Source organism: Gymnoscopelus braueri (assembly GCF_963280865.1).
Source record: "Gymnoscopelus braueri genome assembly, chromosome: 19".
In the NCBI taxonomy this organism is placed as follows: domain Eukaryota; kingdom Metazoa; phylum Chordata; class Actinopteri; order Myctophiformes; family Myctophidae; genus Gymnoscopelus; species Gymnoscopelus braueri.
Genome location: NC_137621.1, coordinates 26,416,377 through 26,429,800, shown reverse-complemented (window position 1 = coordinate 26,429,800; position 13,424 = coordinate 26,416,377). Strand labels below are relative to the sequence as shown.

General features: G+C 42.0%; 1 protein-coding gene across 2 annotated transcripts in view; it reads left to right on the top strand.

Annotated features, from left to right (window-relative positions):
* ddhd1a (DDHD domain containing 1a) overlaps positions 1-12,907 on the top strand; it is a 34,092-nt gene extending 21,185 nt beyond the window's left edge. For both annotated transcript variants that reach the window (XM_080414002.1, XM_080414001.1), the window contains 9 exons: positions 434-543; positions 1,659-1,765; positions 2,017-2,279; positions 5,833-5,908; positions 6,512-6,661; positions 7,172-7,236; positions 7,571-7,743; positions 8,402-8,599; positions 8,774-12,907. In XM_080414002.1, the coding sequence (XP_080270128.1) occupies positions 434-543; positions 1,659-1,765; positions 2,017-2,279; positions 5,833-5,908; positions 6,512-6,661; positions 7,172-7,236; positions 7,571-7,743; positions 8,402-8,599; positions 8,774-8,961 (1,330 nt within the window). In that variant the 3' untranslated portion in view covers positions 8,962-12,907. The remainder of the gene's footprint in view (positions 1-433; positions 544-1,658; positions 1,766-2,016; positions 2,280-5,832; positions 5,909-6,511; positions 6,662-7,171; positions 7,237-7,570; positions 7,744-8,401; positions 8,600-8,773) is intronic.
* The last annotated feature ends 517 nt before the right edge of the window (positions 12,908-13,424 follow it).

Sequence of the window (13,424 nt, the reverse complement as noted above, 5' to 3'; positions counted from 1 at the left end):
CACAATGTGTGCTGCGCTACGACGCGTTGTGACTGAGCTTGTAGATCTGCCATTTTCAGTGAAGAGATTAGGTGTAAAGGGAAAAAATAGCACATAAAGTACAGAGCCAAAGGTCAAGTGTGAAAATCCACATCAACATGAATCCAAAGTATTAGTAGAAAAGATCATGTGTAAACAAAATACATGAATTTGAAACTGATGAAATCTATGAAAAAGTTTAATCTGCAATACAGTTGTATACAGTATGTAGTGGGGGTCCCTGCTTCACCTCTCTCCAAGGGGTCCTTGGCCTGGCTGAAAAGCATTGAATTTACATTCTTTGATGTTTATCTTTGTGGTGATTGATGTATCACCACATCATATTTTCAGTATATACAGTATATCAAACTATATATTGTGTGTGTGTGTGTGTGTGTGTGTGTGTCTGTGTCAGGCTGAGGGAGGCGGTGAGGAAGATGGAGGAGAAACACTACTCGGAGCACAATGATGAGCATGTGGAGTTCCTGCCTGTGGAGTGGCGCTCCAAACTGGCTCTGGATGGCGGTTAGTGTGTGCTCACTAGGGCGATGTTCCTTAACCTGGGGTCTGGACTCTACATGAGGCCTTGTCTGTATTTTAATGTAGTCCAACATTTTAAATATGCTGCTTGGTTAATCATATTAATCGAATTATACGATTTTATAAAAAATCGATTCAAACTATTTTTGTGTCAATTCATTGCTATATAAAAATATTATTATAATATTATTTGAATATATAATTTTTATTATTATTATTTATTTTAAGTAACTAAGTAGCCTTGCTGAGCCTGTGGCCCATAGGTTTCCTGTTTCTGTAGCGTGAGGCGGCTTGATGTACAACTACAAGTCCATCCCCTGGCCATGATGTACAAGTACACCCTCTGGACATGATACTAGTATGTCAGAGGGACTTAGCCCCAATCCAGCCCTTGATGCTGAGTGCGGCATTGGGTCCCATTTTTATAGTTTCTGCCAGTTTGACCTTTGGTATGTCCTTGGTATGATTGAACCCGACCTCCCAATCTCAGGGCAGACACTTTAACCACAAGGCCACTGAGCTGGTATTTTAAAAAACTGCTTCTCGGTTGTTTGAATACTAGAAAAAGTAATTGATAGAATAATCGCTAAGAAAATAATCTATAGTTGTAGTCCTAGTCTGCACGTGCGCGTCAGCACACATGCACATACTTACTCGGTGTGTCCTGCCCTCATTGGGGTATTGCTGAATGAGCAGAGCGGACATTGTTCCATCCTGGGAGATCTAGGTCATGTTTTGTTTTTGGAGCTGCAGGCAGGCAGCGAGTTAGATGTCTCTCACTGACTCCATATGTTGTCCTAAAACATGCTCATTTGCCTAGATATAGGCCTAGTCCTGTAATTATGTACAGAGGAAGTTTAACAGACATGCAAAAGTGTCACTTTTCAGCTACAGTCACCTTAGGGCAATTGTGTGACACCTGACCTGAAAGAAAACAACATGTTTTCACCTCTGGGCTGTTTGCATGCCTGCAATTCTTTACTCCAAATGCTTTAAAAAAGCATCCAAGAACATCTTAAAGAACTTGCAGATTAACGATGACTATGTGACATTGAATTCATAACATGAAATGTTTTGGGTACACTGGTATGTGCTTGTAGATACCGTAGACTCCATCACCCCAGACAAAGTGAGAGGACTGAGAGACCTTCTTAACAGCAGTGCCATGGACATCATGTATTACACCAGCCCCCTTTACCGGGATGAGGTGGGATAATCACACACACACACACACACACACACACACACACACACACACACACACACACACACACACACACACACACACACACACACACACACACACACACACACACACAGGACAATATGTTTCCATAGAAAACTGTTTCTAATAGTGTCCGAGGCTTTTCCATATCAGCGTTGCCTTCCCAAAACATCCTCCGTCAATCTGTCAGTGTTTCTGCTTCTAAAAGCCTGTTTACTTGTCCTCTGTTGTAGATCACCAAGGGCCTGACCTCAGAGCTGAACAGACTCTACTCGCTCTTCTGCTCCCGGAACCCCGAGTTCGAGGAGAAGGGAGGCAAGGTGTCCATCGTGTCCCATTCCCTGGGCTGCGTCATCACATTCGATATCATGACAGGCTGGGACCCGGTGCGCTTCTGCCTGCAGGAGCATCACGCCATGGAGGAGGAGCTGGACCTGCCCTGGATCTCCTACCAGGAGAAGCACCTGCTTGAGCAGCTCCGCCTCACAAGGAACAGGTAAGGCCAGTTGGCTGGACCGCATCCTTGGGTCTGAGCCACTTAAAGGACGACTTCACCGATTTTCAACCTATCTTCATATAATTGGTCCTCACTAATACTCATGATAAAATGGTACAATTTTTTTCTACTCGGTCTGTGTCTCAGAGGAGGGCTGTGGACAGTTCAGAGTCCCGTCTACTAGTGACATCATCAATGGGGAATCCAAGCTAATAGAAACTGCAGGCTTTCTATTCCTGGAAAGTTGCAATGCAATAAAAGAAGCCATTGTTCTCGTGTTAATAAAAATCGAAATAAAAAATGTGAAATCTTGTTGGAAAAAAAAATCATGCCTAACGATGATGTCACTGGTAGACGGGTTTCTGGACTGTCCACAGCCCTCCTACGAGACACAGACCAAGTAGGAAAAAATGGCACCATGAGTATTAGTGAGGACCAATTATATGAAGATAGGTTGAAAATCGGTGAAGTCGTCCTTTAACACATTCCCTGCCAGAGGGTTTTCTATAACGGGATCAGCCAGTGCCAGGAATTTTGACCATTCTGACTCATCTTTGAGGACCCACAGAATAATTTGTGGGTAGTTGAATACAGCTTTTTTTCACCAAAAACAGCCCCTTTTCTTTAGATTCAGAGTTATGAGCATTTTAGTGAAAGACACACTTTATGCATAAAATGATTTCAAAAGTCTTTGACATTTATTTTGCGCCATCAGTCATGTAAACAATACTTGTTTATAAAAAAATACAAAATACAAACTGCTTTTGAATGGACATTTATGGCTCTGTTTCACTCCAAAGTGAAAAGCTTATATCAGCTCATTTCAAACAAAGTTTTTCAACTCAAGTTATATACATCAAATAATAAATAATAATAATAATTCAAAGTTCATAAAGTGCAACATCAATACATCGGTCATCGAGAGCTTCATGAGAACACTTATTTTCCAGTCCAATATTCTATACTGCAGTGGTTTTCAAACCTTTTGTGCCCCAAGCCACACCAATGGGAAAGTCAAAATCTCAAGCCACACCTGTATTCATAGCAACAAATAGCAGATCTACAATCTTTTACTGAGCTTGTAGATCCATCCTTTTATGCCATTTATGGCAATTTGTGAAAATAAATAAATAAAAATAAGGGATGCCAGGGCGTGATCCCCAAAAGAATCATATTTGAACTGGGGACCCCCATTTTGTTTGACTGGTTCCACAGATAAATATTGTGAAAATAGCAGATTTTCAAGCCCTCTCTTCTTCTTCCTCTCTTCCTCCCCTCTGTCTGTCTCTCTCTCACACAGTGAGATGTCTTTGTTCACAAAAACATTTGCAACCAAATGGACCTGGTTCAATAATCTATGCAGTGGTTCTCAACCTTTTCAGGCCGTGACACCCCAAAATAATCATATTTGAACTGGGGACCACCATTTTGTTTGACTCGGTTCCACAGATAAATATTGTGAAAATAGCAGATCTACAAGCCATCTCTTCTCCTTCTTCCTCCCCTCTGTCTGTCTCTCTCACACAGTGGTTCTCCAACTTCACATTTACAACTCTGAGTGAGAGTGCACAAAACACAAATGGGACCAAATGGACCTGAATCAGTTATCTATGCTGCAGTGGTTCTCAACCTTTTCAGGTCGTGACCCCCCAAAAGAATCATATTTGAACTGGGGACCCCCATTTTGTTTGACTGGTTCCACAGATACATATTGTGGGACCCCCACTTTGTTTGGAAACAAAGTGCTATTTTCTGCTATTTTCCTATTAGGAAAATAGCCGATCTACAAGCTCAGAGGTTATGAGCTTGTAGATCGGCTATTTGCGCGCGCACACACACACACACACCACCTCCTCTCTCATGGCTCTCTCGCACGGATCAGCGGAATCACTCGGTCAATTCTTCCGTCTGTCGAGGGACGACGGCGATGGGGGAGGGGGTCCGGAGAGGGTGCGTTCGTTTCAACGGGGGAGGGGGTCCACGTTTGTTTTCCTCGAGGGTTGATGATCGTGGGTTGGCGCTCCGGATCGGCTTTTTGTTCTGTGTCGCCCACTCGCCCATCTCTCCTCTGACACAGAGGGGTGATACTAATTTGCAGACTTTTACAGTCTTGTTTTTTTTTTGCTCGCCTCGGATCATCGGGCTGTTTATGAAGCGCTTTTGCACGCCAACATCCTGGAGAAAAGATCATCACCAGTGGGCGTGTGCACATACGAGCGCGTGCGCGAGAATCTCACGGGGACGCGCGCCTCCGCCGCTCACGGTAAGATCCTGGCTCTTAGAGCCAACAGATGTGTTTACTCTGTTTCGCTTTGTAATGGCGGACCATGTTAGACGCGGCCGGGCGGCTTAGACTCCTTTGTTAGAACGTGTGATCACGTGACCGGATCATGTTTTTTTTCAACTTCTACGTCATCTACTCGAAAGATATTAACCCCCAAGCTGCCAGAGGACCTAATATAACAGAAACTATTGAAAAGACCACTTCGCGTAGATCTACGCGATTGGCATGCTGCGGCTATTTGCCAGACCCAGGGGGTCGGCCTACAGGAGGCTTTGTCGGTCGGTCGGTCGGTCGGTCTGTCCCTCTTTTCCTACCTGTCCCCTTGATTGGCCAAGCTTCACGTGACGTAGTGCTCTGATCTTCAGATTTCAACCTCTAGGGGTCTGGCAGTGCTCCGAGGAGCACTTTTTCTATTTTTGGGCGGTGAAACCGCCCCTATAAGTGAGATTTGGAAAAATGTACATTTTCCTGCGCTGTGATCTGGGCCCAGGAAATTTGTACAATTATCCTGCGCTGTGATTGGCCAATCACAGTCTATTCAGGACTGTGATTGGCCAGTGTCACATGACACATGTGCATAGCCCTATATAAGAAACCATAACTTGAAAAAAACCAAAAAAAATTTTTTTCAAGTTATGGTTTCGTCCATCATAAAGAGTGTTTCAATAAATGTATTTATCTTTTGTACATGATTGGTTGACTCCATTCAGTATTGTGATTAGCTAGCAAGACACCGCCCACTTCACACAGGGTGTGATTTTTAGATTCACGTAGATCTACGACATTGGCAGGCAATGTGTTAAAAAGGGTTAACATACTTAATGTAAGGCAAAAGACAGAAGCAGAGAAGCATAGAACTTAGAGATTTAATTGTATTATTATGGAATCATATTCTCCAGTGCCGTTAGTAAAATAACTAAAGCAGATGTCACTGAGTGTCTCAGTGTCTATTCGGTGGCTTGAAAATACAATTTATGTGCTTCTCAAAGTCGCCACTTAAACCGAATGTAGCACCAACTGTATCGGAAGATGAAGCACCAATTTGTATCTGAGGATTCCCTTGGGGAAATAATTATTTTGTAGATGAGGCGACTTTGACAAGTTCAGGATGTCTTGGTGTAGTGTTGATTTATAAGTAACTGTGCTATGACTGATAAACTGTGCTGAATACTGTAGCTTCAACAAAGAAAAGTTGCTAAAATAAAACTATAATAGAAGGCCAATGCCACTAAATAGTAAATTCACACTCTTGGTTTCTCTTTCTCACAGGTTACGAGAATTGGAAGATCAACTTCTTGGCCTGGAAGCCACTAGACCTTCAACACGTCCACCCCTCAAATTTAAGGTACAGCATGAACTGTCTCATCAAGGTGTGTGAATTCCTACATGCCACTTTCTTACAGAAGGATGAATATAGACTTGTGGCATACTGAGTGAGTCATCTGAATTGGTGTTGACGAAGCCATAGACGTTAGAGGGGGAGGTTGGAAAAAGTTAGAAAGCATCCCATTCAAACAGAATAGCAGATGTAGGAAAACTACTTATTTGAAATTTGAATTTCAGTGCTATTTCTGTCTAGAGTAGGTTGAGTGAATAAGTATCCAAGTCAGTACCAGAGACTTCTGTTTTAGGAGTTTAATGATTTGCACAGAACACACCTCTTTTCTTTTCCTCTTTTCTTTGCCCATTCATTGATTTTGTTTTTACATTTTTTTATTCTGTTTTATTTTCCCCTTGTCTTACTATCTTTGGTCATCTTTTTCATGTTGCCTTTGTAGATATGACTTTAAGGAAAGGTGTGCTGCAAATACAATTGTGTGTGTGTGTGTGTGTGTGTGTGTGTGTGTGTGTGTGTGTGTGTGTGTGTGTGTGTGTGTGTGTGTGTGTGTGTGTGTGTGTGTGTGTGTGTGTGTGTGTGTGTGTGTGTGTGTGTGTGTGTGTGTGTCAGGTGGAGAACTTCTTCTGTATGGGTTCACCTCTGGCAGTGTTCTTGGCCCTGAGAGGGATTCGCCCAGGGACAAGCTGTCACCAGGACCACATCCTGCCTACCTCCATCTGCACTAGGCTCTTCAATGTCTTCCATCCCACGGACCCTGTGGTCAGTCTCCTTGGCTAACCCTGCCTACGCAGCAGTGCACTATTGCTCAGGGTTACTACAGCAGACTCTCTGTTTGTTTTCTTTTTCATTGCTGACTTGGCCCACACAGAGTGGGTTTTTACATATGAGTTTTTTTCTCCTTTTTCTTCTTTTTTTTTTCTTCTACTGAGCTTATTCGCTAGTGTTGCAATTCACTAGCAACTACTAAACTGAATGGGGCGCTCCTACTAAATCCTAATAAATGTTGTATTATTACTTATTCCGCCAAACTCCTTCTCCTGGCTAACGTGGTAGAGCGGCCATTTGGGAACCAGTTCGATCCCCGGCTCCTCCGGTCTTGGTGTTAAAGTATCCTTGAGCAAGATGCTGAACACTTTACTGCTCCCGGTGAGCAGGGCCCTTGCATGGTTTCCTCTGTCGTCGGTGTATGAATGTAACGCTAAAAGGTAACCAACATTATCAAAGCAAACCTGGACATTATTATTATTGTGATTATGTTTCATCCTGCAGGCCTACAGACTGGAGCCCCTCATTCTCAAGCATTACAGCAACATTTCACCTGCCCAGATACACTGGTAAGAACTCCCTTCGCTCAATTGTCCCTTCAGAACATGAAAATCAGACAACACTTTTCAGTTAATGTACTGAGCTCGCTCTCTTGGCACTGATAAATCTACACACCAGCTTACGTAAAATGACACATTCCAAGTGTTTTACATAGGCCCGTTTAAATTTCCCTGTGCGAGCCCTCATCACTCAAAACACACTGGGAAGTGTTTTACCTTTTTTTTTTGCCGTCATTAAGCAATCGTTTATTTTTTTAAGCTGTGCTGTGCTGAGCTGTGTCGAAGATTATGCTAGTGCAATAAATTGCTATAGTCGATAAATATTTTGTGCTTTCTCCATCAGGTTTAGTGCCACCACCCCCACACCATATGATGACATCCGGCCTGTCTTCTTAAACCCAGTAAAAGACACTGCATCAGACACAGAGAGCATCCCCAGCCCCGGCACATCCCCTGTCCTTCCCCGAAGGCACTATGGAGAGTCTATCACTAGCCTGGGCAAGGCCAGCATTCTGGGTAAAGCTTTGCAGTCTCTATTCTAATTAGTTCTTACAGTTGATGCATATTGTCTACCATGCCATTCTCTGAAACGTGCAGAGACTTTGTAAGAATGTAGTCTTGGCCATTTTCTTTTGGCCATTTTCTTTTCTTTTTTTCATGCTGAAATGACTTTCTATTTTCCATTAACCTCTGAAAAAATGGACTGGATGCAATTGCCAGTGTTAGGACTCCCCATGGATAGTCACTGATGCAGACAGTGGGTGGCCAGAGAGAATGGCATCTCTTTCTGGAGATTGCTCTCACTCTGTAGCTGAAATTATTTATTTATGACTAGATGGCACAGTTACAACCTGAGCTGACTCAGCATGAAACTCTGAGATCATGCAACAAAGGCTGCTAGTCTTCTAACTATCAGATGAACACCTGTACTGTATCTCTATAGAATATTGCATGCTGTTGTAGGCTGCTGTAAATTAGTGCCAGCATAGAATAGAGATGTAGAGATGTAGAACAAAGACTTAAAGCAACTGAACTAGATTTGGTCTCTCCTTATGTGTTTTTTGTTATTGCTGTTTGTTTATATATGCTTAATTGCTACCCTTTTTTATATTTCCAAAACCCATAACACCCGGCTCACATCTGTCTCTCCACCTTTCACCTTCTCTCCCTTTAGGAGCAGCCAGCATTGGAAAGGGCATTGGAGGCATCCTATTCTCTCGCTTCTCTCGCTCCAACAGCCAGCCCTCTGTATCTCTAGGGTTGGAGGGAGGGGCCACCGCTGAGGGGGAAGAGCAGAAGAGGACAGACAGCCAATCAGCATACGGGCTCTCCACATTGGCCCAGTCCGCCTCCACCATCACTGATGCAACCTGTTAGTTTACCTACATGCTCAACATTAAATATTATCATAGCTACATGAAAACACCATTTGTGTCTGTTAGAAAATTACCGTGGACATAAACTTGAAAATGACCTTATTTTAAATGATACGTATTTGCTGGGTCATTGCTCTGCCGTTAACACAGTCTCTGTCTCTGTCTTCCAGTGGAGCTGGAGCGGCGCATTGACTTTGAGCTCCGAGAGGGTATGGTGGAGAGCCGTTATTGGTCAGCGGTGACCTCCCACACAGGCTACTGGTGCTCACATGATGTAGCCCTGTTCCTGTTGACCTTCATATACAAGCAGAAAGAGATGCTCCCTGAACCAGCAGATGACAACTTCGAGCCTGATTGAGGCAGCATGTCTCACACACAAACACATTCTCTCTCTCACACACACACACTTAAGCCTGGTTCATGGTCGAAGTGCGCAGGCGCGCTCCGCCGCCGTGCTGTGCACGAGCTGAAATGTTCATACTCCCAGCGCATGCCTGAAATACGCGCATCGATAATCACTGTCACTAGGAGTGTTGCTGTAGTGAAAATACCTGTACCCCTAAAGACAAACCCCTAAAGACAAATCAAATCAAGTCATTTCCGGTTCAAACTGTGGGCTCTGGAAGACACAATTTCTTGTTTGCTTTGCTTTAAAACACAAAAGAAACTATAAATATGAAAGCAACAGGAAGATTATCTTCGTTTTGTCTCAAATACTTAGAAGAAATGCCTTTCATTACTGTAGGATATCTACAAATGGTTTTGACAATTTAGGGCATTACAGTTCTCCATTTTTTACACATGCAAATACACACATGGCCCTAAAAGAAATGCAAATATAGTAATAGAATAAGAGAGGTGGAAGCTAGCTGCAAAAGTATCTCAGCTCTTTCTCATTTATGTAACATGGATCATTCGTGACGGCAGCATTGATGTAAATAAAGCAATGATAATTGATGGGATTTGTCACATTAACATGAAATGGACATCAGTCAGAGAGCACAATATATTACAGAAGTGCTTTGCAGCTATTAACTTGTAATTTACACAAAAGGCATTTCCTCGAAATGATCCATTTTCAAATGAACCCATTGAGCATGACCACAATGTTTATCTTTTCTCTCAGCCAACAATTGCCAAGCCATGGTCACTTTGTTGAGCCAATCAAAAAAGGAAAGTTCGCCGTTCAGTGCGCCGTACAAAATGTATTTAAACATAACGATGATCCGTAAAACACAGAGGTGGCATAGACTTGCACCCACAGTCCCAGGCATGCAGTACTGTAGCCTACTGCACATAGACTTGCAGCATGTTACACAACAAAACATATCCCCAGTGAACATTTCAACATGCATCTTATTGGTACATAATTACATGCTAGGAAATGGGTAGAACATATGTAGACCATTGTTACTTAGTGTTTTGGTTCCCATGGCTTTTGCGTGACTGGATCTGCTCTCGAACAAGCATTTGCCCATGGAGCTCTTCTCTCTGGCTCCTTTTTATGGCTCGGGGGCACGCAAAATATTTTGGGGTCCCGTGTGCATTTTTCACAAGATGGTGGTTGTTGCAGTTCCCTGCACTACAATATTTAACCATAGTTTTGCGGTAGGACAGAAACAAAGTCTACATTTAAGCCTACAGCTCTAATGGTGGATTGGCCACACCACAAAACACCTTTATTCTTGTCCCAATAGACTCTCAGGTCCTTATTCTGCCCTGTCCTAGTTTCTCTATCCTCACCCCAGGCTGTGTAAAGAGGGAAATGACATCTTTATGAAGGTAGGCATGTTGCAAAATGTATATTGAAATATGCAGATCAGAAAACTGTAAAAGGAGTTGATCCCAGTTTACAGGTTAACATTTTTGTGAATTTGCAAGCTCAAATCAAATCTACAAGTTATTGAATTATGCAACGTATCTGCCTTCATGTACTGTAGATGGCCTTTCCTTCTTTACTTAACCTTGTTCGAGTGAGGATAGGGGAGCTTGGACAGAACGGAATAAGGACCTGAGATGCAGCCAAAGAATTCCTCTCGGATCAAATTTCTGCTCATTCGCTCAATTTGCACTCAGTCCACCAGCTTGATCCGGAAATCGCTTGCGTCCCAAATGGTAATTTGCTTTTATGAGGTTGGTTAAAAAGTGACAAAGGCAGGAAGTGGCATCTATAGACCAATTATTTGTTTACCAACATTGAGACATTCTCAACCTGTTGTTTCGGGGTTGCTGGTTTCAGCGCACCCCAACCCCCTCTTGTGTGTTGGCTAGTGAGGCGCGTCCTAGCGAGACCTGATAGAATGCGTTTCATTTGGAGCCAGTATGACGTCTGTTAAGGGGTCTATACATACACACAAACTGGTCAATAACTCCACATGATGACTGGGGGTGGATTAAAACTTAATGTATCTAGTATCTCAGGACAAAATTTCTAGATAGAGTTTCAATATCAAATTCAAAGCAAAAAACTAAGAGTCTCAGACAAAAACATACCACATTTCCTTTTTTGGGGGGATAAATAAATAAAATAAAATGTATTAGTCCAAATCACAATACTTTCATGACCTACTTTCATCATTTTGCTTCAGTAAGCTGCAAATCTTTCTAAGATGTATGTCTTGAGATTCACTTCAACTTTGGGTCTACCACCAGTCACCAGGTGGGGCTTATGACCAATTTGTGTGATCCTGACTTGTCACTTTTTAACCAACCTGATGAAAATCCAAGAGAATTCTGAACATTGTTGTGTTTAAATTACATTTGTACAGAGCATTCAACATGCGTTGCGAGTCTTCTTTTTTTATTTGAACTTCTGTGTTTCACGCCAAAGAAAGGGGGATATGCATAAAATTGATCACAAACACTTTGTTGAGCCAATAGTCGATGGGAGACATATTGATGTCACCACGCACCTGGTCACCTAGCTCGATTGCCTGTGTACGACCAGGCACGCAACCCCCTCCATGACCGCTGATGTCATGCCTGCGAAAACAGGCTGCACAGGGAAGTATGAACCAGGCCTTACTGACACACTGACATACACACTGCTTGGCATTTTTCCTCGCTATCTCTCTCTGGTTTTAACCTTGTAACTCCTGTGAATGATATTGACTACTACCTGCGCTCTTAACGCACGCAGATGTTTCTCTGTATGATGGATATAGAGATTTTCTCACCCCAAGGGTGATGGCGTTGAACCAGGCACCCCTAAGGAGGTGATGCCTGTGCCATGGTTCAGCCCTGCCCAGAGTTATTTCACCTCTCCCACAGACTCTGCATGGAGCTTTGTGATGCACAACCCTCAACGTACGTCGGTCGACCTCGCCGATGCTGTCGGCTCCATCTACATTTCATTCATCCTTCCTCGTTTGCTTATGAAATGACTCCGGTGATCATCTGAGATCAGTGACTTGAACTAAATCGTAACTTTGAGTGCTGCTACACCTCATCAACATTGTTAGAATGCAAATACAGATGCAGCCTTTCAAAAGTAGTCAATGTCATTTATGTCAAATATTACAGGAACACTCCATAACTTTTCAAGCGTATTGTATGTAAGTGCACACAAAAAACACCAGCTATAATATCTATGATCTCTTTATCGCTGCAGGAACTTTCGATCAATCAGTGAATACTACAATACACAGAATGCTTCATTCTAGCTAGTAGACTTTCAATGAGAGGCAGAGGTGCAGGCAGCTGTCACCGCTGCCATGGCTGAGGGAGCAACTGCCAGATAGGAAGAATCTGGCTTGTAAGGCCAGAGTTGGAATCACAGGAGCGAACTCGCGGCCATATATTTCATTCATGCATTCGTTCTAACAGCTACAGAGAGATCAAGTTCGAAAACAGCAGAGTGCTCCTTTAATATATTTCCCTACATTTTTTATATGGCATAGTTTTATTCTTTCCCTTTAAATATTTTGGAGGGAATTGTATAGTAAAGGCAGAATAAATAACTTGTTAATTATTTTTTTCATTTCTCAAGAACATACTATTTAAGTGTTGAGTTAGATTATGTTTTGTTCTGTTTTGTTTTTTTTAACCATTGAGTGACTTTCATGTCATTCTGAAATAGTGTAACCAGCAATTCAAAAGCCATTTCCTTTTTTAAATCTAATAAAACACTGTTAAAAGTTCACTAAAACTGCACTTATTTATGTGGTTAGTTTTTCAAAGTGATGCGGTGCGCCAATTTTTCTTTTACACTTTCATACTGGAGCTCTGAGAGAACAATAAAGCTTCACACCCAAAATACATCAATAAACTCTGTATGTTGTTGACAACATTAGGTTCATACTGTATGACAGTGTCATGTTATTTTCTCAGCTTGAGCCTTCACCATCTATGAAACCTTAATGTATGATGTAATTGAAGACAGTTTTAAAGCCTTGCAGGAGTAATTTAAGCAGCCATAAAATATAAAAGCTTGTAAATATGTTCTTATTTTCTTACAGAGAAATTTATAATTCGAACAATGAGACAATTTTTCATCTTTCCATGTTGTGGTCTGAAAAGCTCTTGTCCGAATATTCAGTCATATAAAGTATTTTCTTCACCCAGAATCCACACTTCAAACCTACATTTTCCTCTGTTTTGAGGAGACATTATTGGAGAGACCTTTCAGCATATGTTTACATTGATATCCAACTAAAATATATATATTATAATAAAACCACCATAGGACTATTTTTACTAAAAGAACAAACAAACAAAAAACTTAAATAACATAATAATAACTAAATTTCCTCCCCCAATATCATTATGTAGCCAGTTAGTTATAACTATGATATAAACTTGGATCTTATCTTGGACGGTAGG